Source organism: Eschrichtius robustus, chromosome 3, assembly GCF_028021215.1.
Source record: "Eschrichtius robustus isolate mEscRob2 chromosome 3, mEscRob2.pri, whole genome shotgun sequence".
In the NCBI taxonomy this organism is placed as follows: Eukaryota; Metazoa; Chordata; class Mammalia; order Artiodactyla; family Eschrichtiidae; genus Eschrichtius; species Eschrichtius robustus.
The window spans coordinates 100,123,684-100,139,854 of NC_090826.1; the positions used below are offsets into that span (position 1 = coordinate 100,123,684).

The 16,171-nt window shown below is 40.0% G+C and overlaps 1 protein-coding gene across 5 annotated transcripts in view; it reads left to right on the forward strand.

Annotated features, from left to right (window-relative positions):
* Window positions 1–257: 257 nt before the first annotated feature.
* MAGI3 (membrane associated guanylate kinase, WW and PDZ domain containing 3) overlaps window positions 258–16,171 on the forward strand; it is a 255,466-nt gene continuing 239,552 nt past the window's right edge. For all 5 annotated transcript variants that reach the window (XM_068540536.1, XM_068540537.1, XM_068540538.1 and 2 more), the window contains exon 1: window positions 258–1,115. In XM_068540536.1, coding sequence (XP_068396637.1) covers window positions 800–1,115 — 316 coding nt within the window. In that variant the 5' untranslated portion in view covers window positions 258–799. The remainder of the gene's footprint in view (window positions 1,116–16,171) is intronic.

Here is a 16,171-nt window from a genome sequence, read left to right on the forward strand (position 1 = left end):
TCTTTTTTCCACCCTCTTTAAACTTCAGTCATCCTAGTGCCCGCCTCCTCCACTCCCACTAACCAATCGGTGGTTCTCGTTCTCGTCAAGGGTCCGCCTCCTTCCCGCCGGGGGCCAATCCCCGGCGAGGGAGTCGAGTGCGGGGCTCGTTCCCAAGCGCCTGGCCCATGACGGCAGCGCGCCGGGCGCCGCGCGGCGGGAGGGGGCGGGGCTCTGGATGAGGGATGGGCGAGGGCGGGGGGAAGGGAAGAGGGAGAAGGAGGAGGTTGCGGCGGGTTTGAAAGCGGCAGTTTCCTGGCAGCTTGGGCAGGCGTTGGTCTCAGCGCTCCAGCTCCGCAGCGGCCACGATCGATCCTGCGACGGGTCTACGCGCGCTTCTGCGCGCCCCCGACGGATTTTTCCCGTTCCGGCTCTTCCCCCTTTACCTACCCGCCCCCTGCTTCTGCCTTTCCCGCCGCTCCGGCGCGGAGCCCGGGGGCCAGCGGTCGGCTGTGACCCCGCCCGAAACCCCTCTGGAGCCTCCCGGGGACAATCCCCTTCTCTTTTCTTCAGCCTAACCCGGCTGGCCCTCGCGGAGCCCGGCCAGCCCCGGGGAACGCCGCCGGGCGGGGCGTCCGAGGGGCGTCTCGGGGCTTGGAACGGCCCGGCCCCCAGCGGGCTGTGGTCGGGGGGGTGCCGGAGCGGCGAGGCCCCCTCTCCGGGCTGCGCGGGCCGCCCGGGGCCCCCAGGGTGAGAGGGGGCCGGAGCGGCGCCCCCGGCGCCCGCGCGGGGTCTCCCCCATGGTGCAGCGGGGTTCGGGATGTCGAAGACGCTGAAGAAGAAGAAGCACTGGCTCAGCAAGGTGCAGGAGTGCGCGGTGTCCTGGGCCGGGCCCCCGGGCGACTTGGGCGCCGAGATCCGGGGCGGCGCGGAGCGCGGCGAGTTCCCCTACCTGGGGCGGCTCCGCGAGGAGCCAGGCGGGGGCACCTGCTGCGTCGTCTCGGGCAAGGCGCCCAGCCCGGGGGATGTGCTGCTGGAGGTGAACGGGACGCCTGTCAGCGGGCTCACCAACCGGGACACCCTGGCTGTCATCCGCCACTTCCGCGAACCCATCCGTCTCAAGACTGTGAAGCCAGGTACGCCAGCCCTGCCTTTCTGTCACGGGGTGGGGGGAGTCCGGGGTGGGCGTCTGGGGAGCGGCGGCCCCACCCCACCGCTTGTCGTCCGGGGTAATCTTAGACCTCCTGGGTGTGCCGGGCTCCTTGTCGAGGGGGAGGGGTGGAGGTGGTGATTCCCATTTTGCCGGTAGGAAAACTGACCTCTGGCTTGGCCGGGCTGCTCTGCTAGCTGTCACAGGATTGCCACCAGAAGCTGGGTTTCCTTAATTTGTAGCTCCATCTCCCACCGCAGTTTTTGACTAGAGGAAAAAACCAGCGCTTTTCTGCTCTCCTTTGTGGAAGAGGTCCTCAGGATTGTAGCATTTTCTTTGGAACAGTCTTAGCGCATTTTGTAATAGGGGAAAAGACCTTTACTACTAAGGCACTTGGTGCCAAGGTTACCACCTAGTGTACCTGGGAGAGCTTAGCTGCTTCAGTGTTTCTTGCACACTAGCAATACCTCCGAGCTGACAGCCTAACTCTCGTCAGCCCAGGTGGTTCAGGTGTCTGGGTACCGATGGTGTGCAATATGCGATTTGTGGCAGAATGGTGTGTTCTTGCAGGGAGCTGTTGAATAGTCTGGGTTTCCAAAGAAGACCTAGGTGCCTCCTAGGAGTAAAATCTTTCGTAAATCTTTGATTTTACGGAATTTTGTTGAAGTGGTGGGTTGCAAAGGCCCCTGTCGCCCAGGTGTCTTTTATGCCAGTAAAATCTGCGGCAGAGCTCGTTACGTTTATAGCATACTTGCCAGTTTCAAAGCATTGATCAGACTGCGTACAGTGATATCTGATAATAGCCCTCGTGTGTTTGTTGTTGACAGCATCGCTGGTGGTTTCAGCATTGGCAGAATGTGATTCTGTTTCCTGAGATGTTTGTAGGGGAGACAATTATGACTACAACGTTAATAGAAATCAAACTATTTTTCCTGAATGTGTTCTACTGAATATACAGTGCCTCAAAATATAATGGTCTGCTTAATTATGACTTGGGATAGAAAATCAGTCCATCTCTACACTGCAAAATGCTAGAAAATTCTGGAGAAAAATTTAACATGTTGTCTCCCTCACATTTTTTTTTTTTCTTCTTTCTCAGCAGCTCACGTTAGAAATATCTCTTTAGTAGTCCTTAGGCTTAATGGGAACTGATGGCTTGTGCTGCAATATCCATATGTGTGTGTATTGTGGATGTATACACACACACACTCACATGTCCCTGCAATCTTAAGATTTTCTTCATATGGTCTATTCCATCACATTCATTTTAAGCTTATGGGTTTATGTGAGGTTTTCTTTTTATTATTAATTTAAAAAACTTTGGGAGACTTCAAACATCTTTTTCTGTATATATATATATATATATATTATTTTTTTTTTGAATTAAAAAATTCTTTCTTAATTCAAACTTTTAGAGCCATATATGAAGCGTAGAGGAAAGGCTTTGGGGGCTATAATTCAGCCAGTCAGGCACTCTCTGTAATATGCAAAATACTATATATACAGCATTACTGGTCTAAATGCGATTTAGTTCAAATCCCATGAGTTAGGGAGTAATGAGAACATTTGCATCATTGCTTTGTGTTTTGTTTTGATTAGTTGGGGGCATATACGAGAGTATAACTTATTTTCAAAAACAGTTTAAAAGATGATAGAGGAGGAAGTTGATATATTCTCAAGTTATTGTGATTCTTTTAGAAGACTGGGAAAATGTGTCTTTCATTGATATTAGTCTGGTCCGCATGTTATTCATTTTCTCAGCCTTTATATAAAATTTAAGAAAATAATTCAAAGTTTAGAGTGTAGTCGGTAATGTTACTTAACTGTGTTAAAAAAAAAAAAAAAAAAGCCCCAAAATGTAGTTGACATTTTTGTAGTAATAAAAATTTTCCCTCTTGCATATTGTCCTATTTTAAATGTTTAGCCAAAATAAAGTGTACTGGGTATAGCACATTTTGTAATCAATAATAAAAGTTCTGAGTAGTACACCTATTTTTTAAAGGTATACTCTGCTTCAATAATTTCTAAAGGATACCACTATATGTCATCTGAAATTAATATTCTTGTTTCTAAGCAAGTTGTTGATTTCTTTGAAAAATAGCATTCTTTGTTTCGTAATAGCCTCATGTTAGGCATTATATTAAATTGTTTCTTAAATGGCTTTACATAAACAACATTTGCTGTAAAGTAGCAAGATTTTTGCAGGTTTAAGCACATGACTTTAAATATTAGAAACTAAGAACTTGAAGAGGTTATTTGTAAAACTTTGAGTGTGATTATAAACAGCATATATATTATCTCCAGAGGAGACAAAGATTTTATACTGTTGGGATTAAATTTGAAAAGTATGAAAATACAGAGTAGGGGAATTTAAAAGGGAACTTGCCCTGCACATTGGAGTTTTTTTTCCCCTCCTTTTATCTAAACTTTGTGAGAGAAATGAATTTTTCAATTTAATAAGGTATTTTAAAGTGTACTAATTAGCGCTCTGTCTCTTGTCTTGATTAATAACTCTTTATTAAATTATATTTATAACATGCCATTGAGAAACTAGCACAATGCAAGAGTAGATTCAGCCATTTCTATAAGATGTATTATTATTTTTTTTTTTTAAAGAATATTTTGATGACTCCAATTTTTTTTTTTTTTAATAGCTACTTTATTTATTTATTTATTTATTTTATTTTTTTGACTGTGTTGGGTCTTCGGTTCGTGCGAGGGCTTTCTCTAGTTGCGGCAAGTGGGGCCACTCTTCATCGCGGTGCGGGGACCGCTCTTCATCGCGGTGCGCGGGCCTCTCACTATCGCGGCCCCTCCCGTTGCGGGGCACAGGCTCCAGACGCGCAGGCTCAGCAGTTGTGGCTCACGGGCCCAGTTGCCCCGCGGCATGCGGGATCCTCCCAGACCAGGGCTCGAACCCGTGTCCCCTGCATTAGCAGGCAGACTCTCAACCACTGCGCCACCAGGGAAACCCAAGATGTATTATTAGTGGGCAGTGACCTCATATTTTCTTCTGACAGAGTCCACGGTGGAAGGATGAGCTGGACTGTAGGACATGACCGGTGTAGCGCCGTTTCTTTCTTGATTTCTCCTTTCATCTAGTAGATGTTAAAGGGAGCTCAGCCAAAGCCAGTACCCTCACCCAGATGATTTAACACGGGTTCTTTCTGGTAGTGACTATCTTTCACTTTGACTTAGGGTTTTATTTATTTATTTTCTTTTGTTCTAATCTTTAATGGAGATTTGAAAGTAACTCTTTAAAATATGGTTCCTAATCTCAGGCTTTTGTGAGAGAATTAGGAAATTTCTCATTGAATTCTTCTTATTAGTGTAGTACTTAGCATTCAGTACTTTCCTGCTCCACCTAATTCTTGGCTCAAATTGTCACCTGTTTCTTAATTACAACCTTGTCATTTACTTTTCTGCAAGAGAAAAGTTTTCACTTGAATTTGAACTTTGTTATGTTCCCTGTAGTAAAGGAAGTTGAACTTTGGACCTCTGGTGGAATTGTTTCATGATATAGTCCTGTGACCAGGATTAGTTTCTTTGATTTTACTTCAGAGTATATTTTTAAACAATTTCTATTCTGATTAATGATAGAAGCAGTTAATTGTATTCTACAATTCCCCAAACTATGATCGTGCAGAGTTTTATGGAATATTTGCTTCATATATCTTAAACACACATTTCGGTGGTTGTAAATTATGTGGACTTTATTCCAGAGATTAAGTATTGATACAATAAGTACATGAAGTCCTTGTCTACTGCTTTATCATGCACATAGTGCATTTGCTACCCTGTCTGGTGCTATATCTAGAGATAAAAATCATGAGGAACAATCTTTCAGTTGTTTAAACAAAAGCTAATTTGAATCTTGTTTTATGTTAATTAAATGTAGGTAAAAAAAAAAAAAATGTAGGTAAAAGTCTTCACCACTGACTCTTTGAGACATCCAGTTTATAAGGGAATTTTGTTAAAATGAGCACATTCCTAGAAATACTTTCCCCATTGGTGAAGAAACATTACGAAATGCTTTCAAGTAAGGATTTTTTTTTTAAACATCTTTAAGTAAGGATGTTTATGTTATGCCAGTAATGAATAACTCTACCCCTTTATTCTCTTAACTTTTGGATCTTTTTATTACTCTTTTCGGTTTAGTGGGTTATTTGGGACTTGTGGTGAGTTCTTTTTAGGTGGTTGTAACATTTAAAGAAGGGAAGGGTGAGAGAAATTGCTAGCCTCAGAGGTTTGCAATTCAAAAAAATTCTTGTTACCTTTTCTTAATAGAAACAAGAGACTGGGTGAGGGAGCCCCTTTGTTAGGGAAAATAGTATCAAATTTTGGTAAACCTTAAATTTGAAACTTTCCTGCTTTTTGAAAGTTTGGTAACAATTTTTGGGGTATCAAGTTGGTTTTAATAACTCAAGGTTTGGGTTCTGGACCCTATTCATTGGCACCTTCAATTCAGATGACTATTGGGCTTATACCACAGTGGCAGAACAAACAAACTCTTTACGTTTGGCTCTTTCACTTTTCAAATCATTTTTATTTTATTCAGTTTAATGCTAAAACTGATTTTTATGGAACATAACTCTGTGTTCCTGAGGAATATAAATTGTTTTTCTTCTGAGATCTTGGGATGTACTTCATAAAACCTCTTGTTATGAGACAAATTTCAGTGTTTTTTTTTTTTTTTTCCCTAGTCCCTAGTTTATACGTACACACACACGCACGCATATATGGTAAAACAAATCTCCTCCATTTGTTCGAGTATCTGACTTATGAAGTCAGTGCATAATCTCAGGTGAATAGTTTCATATAATGCGTTTACTATATAACCCCTAAGGGCTCTTAAATTTTGTGGGCACTTAGTGTTTGGGGAGTGTGTTGCAGGAGAACTTCGTTTTTATGAACCACTTCATTCAATATTACCTGCCAGTTTCAAACTCTGCCAATTTCCAAGTCAGTTTTTGGTTGGTTTTGATTTGACAAAGGATAACTTTTGGTATTGAAGACTAGAACTGTCTTCTATAATTAGTTAATTAGTTTTGTTTCTCTTCTAAAATTGTGAGAAATAATCTCCTTGCAAGACTACATTTTGGTAGGGAGAATGAATGCTATTAATTTAAAACTGTTCTTAAGGGTAAGATTTTCAGTAGCTCGGAGGCTGGTGTCGTGAGAGATTTGTTTGTGGGGGAAGAGAGGCAAGTTCGTTGCTCTTCTCCCTGAACAAATATTATTTGGAATGTTTTCCCAAAAGTGCTAATTTTACTTTATAAAGAGAAAAAATAAAAGTTCTATTACTGGCGTGCATTCATTCCCTTCTCAAACATTTAGTGGTGAACCCACTGTGTGAGCTAGCACTGGCGATATAAAAACACAAAATATAAAAATGAGTCAGAAATGGCCTGTTTTCAGGAAGCTCTCAATTTATTGGGAGCTTCATGATTCATTGGTAAGCAATACCTGTAGTAAGGATTTTACCTTTTTCACTTTTCTCCCAATACTTAAACAAAACTCTTCAGGTAAGTTTTAGTATGAATTTTGGCGGAAACTGGGATAATTAAATGGCTGTTCAGCATGCTGTTCCAAAAAGTGGTGTGGAGTTGCATCTTGGAGAGAAAGGGTGCTCAAGTCATGACAAAAAGAGGGAAATCAAATATAAACAAAATTATCTTTTGAAAAGTTCTCAAGCTTAAATTGCCCTTAAAATATGTTGTATCTGTGTTCTATTTACAGTGTATTTTACAATACAATTTTGTATTTTATACATTGTGTTTGTATTGTACCATTTTTAGGATGAGTCTTACATGCCTGCTTTTCCACCTGTGCTGGAACCAGTTGCTATATTTTTGTTGAACACCAGATGAAGTAGTTTGCTTGCATTCAAGAGATATGTTTTGCAAAAAATACCTATCTTTTAATTCGGAGAAATTATCCTCACCTGGGTATGCATAGTGAGTTATAGAAGTTAAATGTGTACATGAAGTGAAAGAAAGGGTTCATTCTTTTTTATGTCTTGTTAGAGTCTTTACCACCAACGCTTATTTTCTGACTTGGATAGTTGGGGAGGGGGTTATGAAGAGTTTTGAACTCAGCCTGGCTTTGAAATATGGATATCTTGGTTGAGTGGAATTAAGATCCTCTCAGTAGTAGGTAAGAAGCAGAGGAGGAGCAAAACATGGGGCAAGAATGTTCAGTACAGAAAGGTCTACAGTATAGTCCATATCAGGAGTTTTTGTGTGTGTTTCATGTGTGTAAAACTTTATTTTGTGTAAAAGCACAAAACCCACATTATAGAATAATTGCAAAATACAGGGAAAATCATATTGTTTAAATGTGTAGGTAGTTCCGTTATGAATTGTCTCCTATAAGTTTTTTTTTTTTTTTTTAATTAGAACTTGAAATGTTTTTTCTTCTATAAATAATGCTGGTAAGGTGCTTAATGCTATTGAGAAACTCAGTAAGGAATATAGAGGGTTAAACTTTTCTGTTATAATTTATTTGGGGTTTGGGGTTTTTAATATTGTGTAATGGGAATTGGAAAGATATTTTGCTTCAGATTTAATAATTAGGATGCATTCTATTTAGAAGCTTTCCTTCTTCTCGTCTTGGGTATGCAATATGAACAGTAACTGATCTACTTAATTAAAAATTTCTGGCATCTTAGGCCCTTTGCTGTATTTTTTTGCAGAGAATTTTAAACACATAATTATTTTTCCTGCTTCGGGGAAGTTTGTGAGAGGTTACCCTGTATCTCATTGTTGTTCTGATTGGGAATTACATGTGACTGTGAAAAATGGGATTTTACTATACATGATGACATTTAACAGAAGTAGTTTTATGAAATGAAAATACTCCAGAAGGGAGGAAAAATAAGCATTTATTAATAAATGCTCTATTTCTGAACTTGAACTGTGTTAAATTGGCTTTGTTTTTTATAGCTTAGATTTCAGCAGGAAGGGAAAGAAATTTCGATTCACATCAGTTTCTGTATTGGTAAGGATTCTGTACTGAGAATCCTGACAGAAACACCTCTTAGGCTAAGAAGAAATGTATTGGCTTATGTGCATGAAAACCCAGGCATCGGACAGTAAGAGCTAAGCTCATGTACTCAAGGACTGTTACTTGACTTTCTTTCCTCCAGGTTGGCCTCTTTCTGAGCTCCGCGCTGGGTAGCAGGAAAGGTGGCTCTCAACCCCCCAAGTCATACAAAGTCCTTAAAGCTTCTCATCTTTTTTCTGGACTCCAATAACGAATCAAATCTTATGCTGAGACTTTGATTGGCCTTGTGCTCATCACAGACCCATTGTGGAGAGAGGGCCATGGGTATCCTGATTGGTCAGGCCTTGGTGACATGTCCGCTTTTGCAGCTGGGTATAGAAAGTACAGTGTGATTAATAACTGTACCAGAACCCCAAGAGACAAGGGATGGATGCTGGGGAGACAGCACTGCAGGAAATGGCCTCTTTTAAAACATTTAATCTCTCCTACTTTGAAGCTGACAGTAGTACACGGTGGTCATAAAGCTCTCATTTTTAAAGACCAGATATTGGCTGTAGACTGCGACTGAGGCATTGATTTTACTCAAATATTTATCATTTTTGATATATTTTTATCAAATATGATCATTTTTGATGTTTTTATCTAAAAACTGCTGTCTCTAAATGCTGGCTCTTTAAAAAATTGAGATGTTGCTACCTTAATATGCATAATTTAAAAGTGCAGCTTGGGTTGTTCTTCAGTTTTCTTTGAATTTTTTTATATCAAATAAGATTCTCTAAATCAATGCTGCTTGCTCTTAGGTAGATAGAATACTTTGGAGGATCATTTAATTATCTTTGACATTGAGAAAATTAGTCTAGTTAATGCAGTTTTTAAAACTTAGTGTTGTACCATTTTGAAAATGAAATTCTAAACCAGTTGCTTTCTAAGATGTTTTGCTTTTAAAACAATGGTCTTTTTAAACATAAATTAAGACTGAATTATTATTGTGTTATTTCTAAGGGCTCCCTAATATTACCTTTTAACCATGATCTCATAGAAGTTATACATAAAGGAACTACTTCACTGACTCTTAAGTTTGAAACACTGCTTAAGAGTGAAATATGAATCTGTTTAATCACCAAAAAAGTTACTGGTACTTGTAGGGTAAAGTCTGACCACCTTTGTTAAGTTTTTTCCTGCCTCCACAGAGGTACTTAGAGTAGAGGTGGAGGGTTGAAAGAGAGGGGCGGGTACTCTGAATATCTTTTCTCGCTATTTTTATAGTCTAATTATGGTATTAATGTCTTCAGCTTTGCCATAAAAACAAATTTAACATCATCCTTCACTTTATGTATGACATACACAGTAGGAGTTCGCAGTTTTGCCAAGTGTTGTCTGATAGTTGAATCTTTAGTGAATGTTAAATGTTGGGAGGTTATTGGTAAATACACTTACTGTGCAAAAAAACAAACATCCATGGAATTGGGTGTGATTTGTCAATAAGAATCATAGCAGAGGGTTTGATTTTTAGGTTAGTTTATGTCCCTCTTGGGGTATCTTTAGACCATATTTGGAAAATTTCTGTTCCTACTTCAGAAGCCTGTTAGGACCAGAGTTCTCCAATATTATTTCCATATATTAAGTCATAAAATCTGTTAAAATAATATAGCCTTCCTCACAGAGCCTCTGTAGCTTTTGGCAGAACACTTTGTAAAATATTATTAATTTTAGCTAAGGATACTATTCACTAATTTCAGTGTTTGATTTAAGTTGGAATGTACATACTAATGATTCAGTTCCCTTTGAATAGAGTTAGATTTGCTAACTAGAGCTATCTCACAATGTAATGCTGATAAGTGAAATGACACATCAACCTCCCTTTGGTGGCAACTCTAAGTTGACAACCTTGCTCTAAGTCTAATAGGAATATTCTGACTTGGGGACTTGTCATGATAATGCTAGCTGCCATTTATTGAGTAACCATCATATGTCAGGGTGTTATACACCCATCTCATTTGCTTTATAAGAATGTGTGTGTTGGCATACATGTATTCCTGTAAAAAGTTCATGTATTGTTACTTTCCGTGAGTTGGGGATTATCATCTCCCTTTTACACATGAGAAAACTGAGGTTTGGAAAGATTAGCATGTAGGTCAGACAGACTCACAGGAGGACTATGAGCTGAAACAGTTTTGAGTCTTCCTTCTTTGCATTCCGGATAGAATATTATTTCATTATATCTGGAAAATCTCTCTTACTTCCCTTTTCTCTATTAAAAGGAAAAAACCCCACAATTCTAAATTGTTTGAGTGGGTGTTAAATGCAGTAAAACACTGGGCAAGTACTTAAAAGCTTCATTGCTTGGTTCTGTTTCTAAACAAAGTTGTGGCAGTGCAGATTAATCTTTACAGTTCAACTGCATGGTAAAGCAGTTGTTGCCAAGAATTACTGATCAAACAGAAAGTCAGCCTTAATTCTGGCTATCTTTGTCAGAAAATATTTTCATCAGGTATATGTAAAAGCTCAGATACTTTTAGGATAAATATACTCGTGAAAATTGTGTACTTGAAACTGGAAAGGATACCTTGTTCTTGTGTTTCCTGTTCACTTGCTCTAAAATTCACTCCCCGGGAAGGTGTGTATTAGCACACTTATCTTGAGACAAGTAGCCTAGAAAATGTTCTGAGGAATGTAAGAATGTGTTTTGGAATTAGGAATTTTTAATAAGTATTTAGACTCTGTTCAAAGTATACTTGGCTTAAATAAAATTTAGCCAAGCTAGACAGAAGAATAACTCACGGTATTCAAGTCAATCTCTCTTCTTTCAGCCTTCAAGTACTGCACAGTAAGGTGGTTCCTTTGAAGAGGCAGTTAAAGCAGGCTGTGGAGTACGGGCACCTCTTATTCTTCAAGTGTTTATGCTTTATGTTTTCTATTTGGGCTTAAAGTCAGTCACTCAACTGGAAGGAATCATAGCAATCCAGCCAGTACCCTTTGTCTACAGATAAATAAGTTGAGGTTTAGCAATGGCAGGTGACCCTGCTTAGCACGAAGCTGGCAGAGCAGGACTAGAACTCAGGCTCCTTTTATTGTTTTGGTTTCTGGCCGAAGAATTTCTGGAAGAAATTTGTGAAAAAAAAAAAAGAATTAGCCTGGTTAAACATTTTCTGTCTCTTTATGAAATCTGCATTCTTTTGGAATTAAGTATAGCATGCTGACTCAGTTTGTTAGGCCATCAGCATGCATGAGTGTCGTTAGAGACAGTGGTAACCCAGAAGTTGGAGCACAAGAGAGAATTGTAACCGTTACATGCCTCAGGTTTTCAGGGCATTTTTAGCCTTCCATAATGCTGTAGCTTATGGCTAAGATTTAAATAGTCAGAAAATTGTTAGCTGGTGTAACAGCTGAATACTTAAGTATTTTTTGCTGTTAGTTGTTTTAGCTTTGAAAAATTTTTCTTATCAGGAAGATTCTTCACAATGCTTTCAGGAGAGTCCTTCTGAATGGGTGCTGCTGTGTGGTAGACTGCTATTCCTGTCCCATCCTTGCCTCTCCCTGGAGGGGTGATGAATTCCTCTGATTTAGAGCCAGCTGTACTTTGATTTGTTTTCTCCCCTTGACTGACTAGGGGATGCAATGGGGGAAGATGAGTTTTAGGGCCAGGGACTGCTCAGGGATGTGGTGGATGAACCATCAGGGGCACTTTTGCTTCAGGGTCCTTGAGCTTGTCTGGCTGTAATAAAAGTTGACATAACTGCCACAACTGAAGGACTGTGCTCCTGCTGGGTACAGGGCAGGTAGATGTCTCAGGTTATGGTGAGCTGGCCACAGCAGAGGAGAAGGTATCACCTATGTGAGACAAAACTGAAGAAAGGGGCTTGAGGTGGCCGTTCTGGGGAGACTGATGGGAATGGTGACATCTTGCTTGGGCCCTTTTTATGTCTGTGAAAGAACAGCATGAGTGCAGACATGAAAAAAAAGCTTTCTGTATACAGTCAATCCCCCATGTACTCCTTTGCAGTATCTGTCAGGGTTCAGTGCAGGAAACAGAAGGGATGCAATGCAGGGAATTTGTTGCTTGGGGAATCTTTGGAGGAGCTGGAGGGCTGGGCTCTAGGCCAGGCCTCTGAGAATGACTTCCAGGACACCTTGGAAGAACTCGCCATGGGAATTGCCACCTCTGCCATAGTCGGGAAAGTGGCAATCAGGAGGTTACCACTGAAACCACGGCAAGAAAATACCGCTGTCGCTGTGATCAAGGGGATCACAGCAGCCACTGCTGTTGCCATCATAACCACTTGAAGTTTGAAATTTAGCGTCTGGCCACTGCTGTGACAACTTCTCCTTGATGCCTATGAACTAGTGATTAGACGCCGGAATGATCAATCTGGCACTACTGCTTCTGCCACTGTCCCTCAACACCCTCGAAGCTGGAGACTAGACACTGACATGTCTGTGACCTTCTTTGCTAGCTGAAAGCAGCTAAAAGCTACAGGCTGATAGGGCTCTGCCTCGCTGCTGTCTTCCGTATTTTGTATCCTGCATCTTAAGGGTAGAATCAAATTCTCATCCTGAATACTAGCTGTAAAGGAGCCTGGAAAATATAGTTTTTAATTTCCCAACCTCTGCATTTCAGGAGAGCATTCTGTAAGGTGGTGGATGCTGAGTGCATTTTATTAAATATGGTATGTTAAATACAATATAGCCCTTTCTTGATAACTCACTGTCATTTCTGTGAGCTTCTCTCTCTGAAATGGCCTGTAGGTGGAATGATCTAGGGCCGATGGATTTTTAACATCTGTAGTGATCTTTGTACGAGGTTAGCTTGTGTCTGTCCTACCTGCCGTCTCTGCTCCTGCGACATCTGTTTTATATCACTTGATCTCAACCTCCCCTTGCAAGCCGCAGGCATCCAGGACAGGGAAGGCACCTCAGCTGAAGCAACCAATTCAGAGGCTGGTCAGCAACGTAGGATTTCTGTGGCCTAAAAGGATGAATGGGGCCAGTAAGAATCCGTCCTGGGGATTTGAACTAAGACAGAAAGGAAAGAATTGTCAATTGGGGTTGGAGCCTCAGCTGAGAGGTTTTGCAGTGATGTACTGGAGTTGGCTGTACTGTTTCGTGAGATTGATTGTTAAATTTTCAGGAATTTTGTGAGTTGGTAGTCCCACACAGCCATTAAACAAAAAATAAGTTGTATAAAATTATAATTAACTAAATTATATTTAAAACAGGTACTACTCAATGTTAATCATTTTCTTATGATTTTTCAGCTTCAGTGAGGTATAACTGACAGAATGTAATATATTTAAGGTGAACAGTGTGATGGTTTGATATGCATACATATTATGAAAGGATTCTCACAACTGAGTTAATTAACCCATCCAACACCTCACATATTTACCTTTTTTTGGGGGGGGGTGAGAATACTTAAATTCTACTCACTTAGCAAATTTCAGTTATACAATATAGTATTAATCAGCTTTCGTCACCATGTTATACATTAGATCCTCACACCTTATTTAGCTTAAAACTGAAAGTTTGTACCTTTTTACCAACCTCTGCCCACTTCCCCCATCCCCCATCCCCCAGGCGCTGGCAGCCACCATTCTACTGCTTCTTTGAGTTCAACTATTTTTTTTAAGACTCCGCGTCATTCCTAATTATTTCACTATATTTTACTACCATCTGTGCTCTCTACTTTCTTTATGTCTATTCTATCTGTATGGCAGAAATATTGATACTATATAATGGTTTGCCACTGCATGTACCTTCCCAGCCGTTTGCACTGTTGTCACTGCTGTGGTGGGAGTTGTTAGTATTTACCAAACACACCACTGATTGTGGGTGGGGGGAGGCAGAGTCAAGGTTGGAAAGGCTACACGGAACCGTGTACACACTAAAATTACGGGAGAAGAAACTATGAGTAATCAGAAAACACTGACACATGATGTAAGGCTGAGTGGTGTTAATAGCAGAGCACTCACTGGAGGAAGGGCCACTGACTCCTCTTCCCAAGGTCCAGAGTCATTCTGGAATCATCATACGGCTCCAGCCTCCAAGGGATCCAACCCTATTTTATCCCCTGTTCTTGGAATTATGTGAAATTGTGCGTTTCTGTATGTTACCAACCTTAATAGAACATTTCTGAAATTTTATTTCATTATGTTTATATACCTTTTTCTCATGAAGAGGAGACAGCAATGTTAAAAGTTTGGGTTCATATTTTCTGGGGTAGAGATGGAGGTAAAGAAGGGAGAGAGAAGTGTGATGTATGAGCATTTCCGGGGGTGGGGGGGCGGGAGTGAAGCTTTGTTAACTTGTGGTTTTTGGCCCCTACCCTTCCCCCAGTACATTTTACATTAGAATAAGGTTGAAAACTCCATTAAGGGATGACTATTATAAATATGTATATTCATATAAATATATAAAAAAATATATATAGTCTGTGGTATTTTTCATGTGTAAACAACACACAGACTATTGTATTTGCTTGTATATAGAGTGGCTTGTTATTGTGTAAATGTCCTAAGCCTCAAGGCCAGAATCCCAGGACGTAGGTGGTATCTCTCTCTATTCGTGTAGCTCCTGCCTGTGCCTTCAGGAACTGCTAAGATGCCAGCTATAGATCTGGACTGTCTGTGTCTGTAACTCATAGCCTCAATCTCCTCAGCTGCCTTTGATCAGCTGCTCTCTGCTCATCGTTCCAGTTTTGTTTTCTCTTTACTCTGATTGCTTCTCCCACGCTTCTCTGCTTTCCAAAGAAAAAAATGGACCTTGTATAGATCCTGCCAGCCAATTGCAGTGCTCCTTAACTTCTCCCTGGTAGATTATCCAATCTCAGGGGGTCGGGTGTGAACCTACGGTGGTGTTCTTCTATCTTCTGTTATGTTTGTCCTTGTTGCTCTTTACCCCTAGAACATGTGTGTATAAGGGTTGTTTTTTTTTTTTTTTCTCCCCTGTTTCTTGATTTGGAAATATTCCAGAAGCCTGGTCTCTAGATAGATAATATTTTACTGTTTATTTGATATCCTTGCTTTAGAGGTTCAAATTGGACTGCTTTTAGTAAACCAAACTCTATCTTTTTAAAAATCATTAAGAAAAATAGTAGTTGGAAATAGATCTTTGAAAGGCCAATAGATAATCTTTTGGGATAATCTCTTACTAAATTAAAGAATAAAAAATTGTGTAATTGTAGCATATTAATCCACTGTCAAAGTGTTGTAATGCAGATGAGAATTTCATCAGCACTTTTAAGGTATTAAGGAACCTCTTATTGTAAGTAAACAATATAGAAATATTTTATTACTACAGAAATACTAAATGGGAATATGTATGCTTTTTCTTATTATCTGCAGTTTGCAAACTTTTCACCTTCTAAGATACTGTTTTTCTCCATCGCGGTCACTGGTAGTGATTGAAGAAGCAGCATCTGTGCAAATTATATTAAAAGGTCACAGCTCTCCTGTGATCATTTTCTAACTTTGGGGGCCTGACTAGATGAGAGGACATGATCAGAATTTCTTCTTTGTGCTTATGTGGAGCCCCCTCTCTTTAAGCAGTGGTAGAGCCTCACTGAGATATTCATACGTATACTGCTCAGAATGATTTTCCTGAAAGAACAGTTGTGCTAGAGCATTTTTTGTGTAGATGTTTTGTGTAGTCTGTGTGTACCACTTAGTTCCTTTCTTGCCCAGAGTTTTTACATCAAGTTGTTGTAGGAATCTTTTCACCAGGGGGAACAAGAGTACCTGTTTGTTGTTGTTGTTTATTTATTTGTTTTTTAAAATAATGTAACTAAACAGAAATACAGGATTTGATACATGTAATTTTACTTTATATATCACAGTTTAGGACTAATTGTTTTATTGTATTAATAGATGTAATAGGAGGCAGAGGAGAAATTATAATACCCAATCCATCTTTTGGTCAAATAAATCCAAATGGATTTTTAGTGAAGTTTAATGGAATTTCATTATTACTTTAGTCATGATACTTGTTTATAATAGGTTTAGAATATTTACGATTTGGGATCACTGACCTAATTATTTTTCT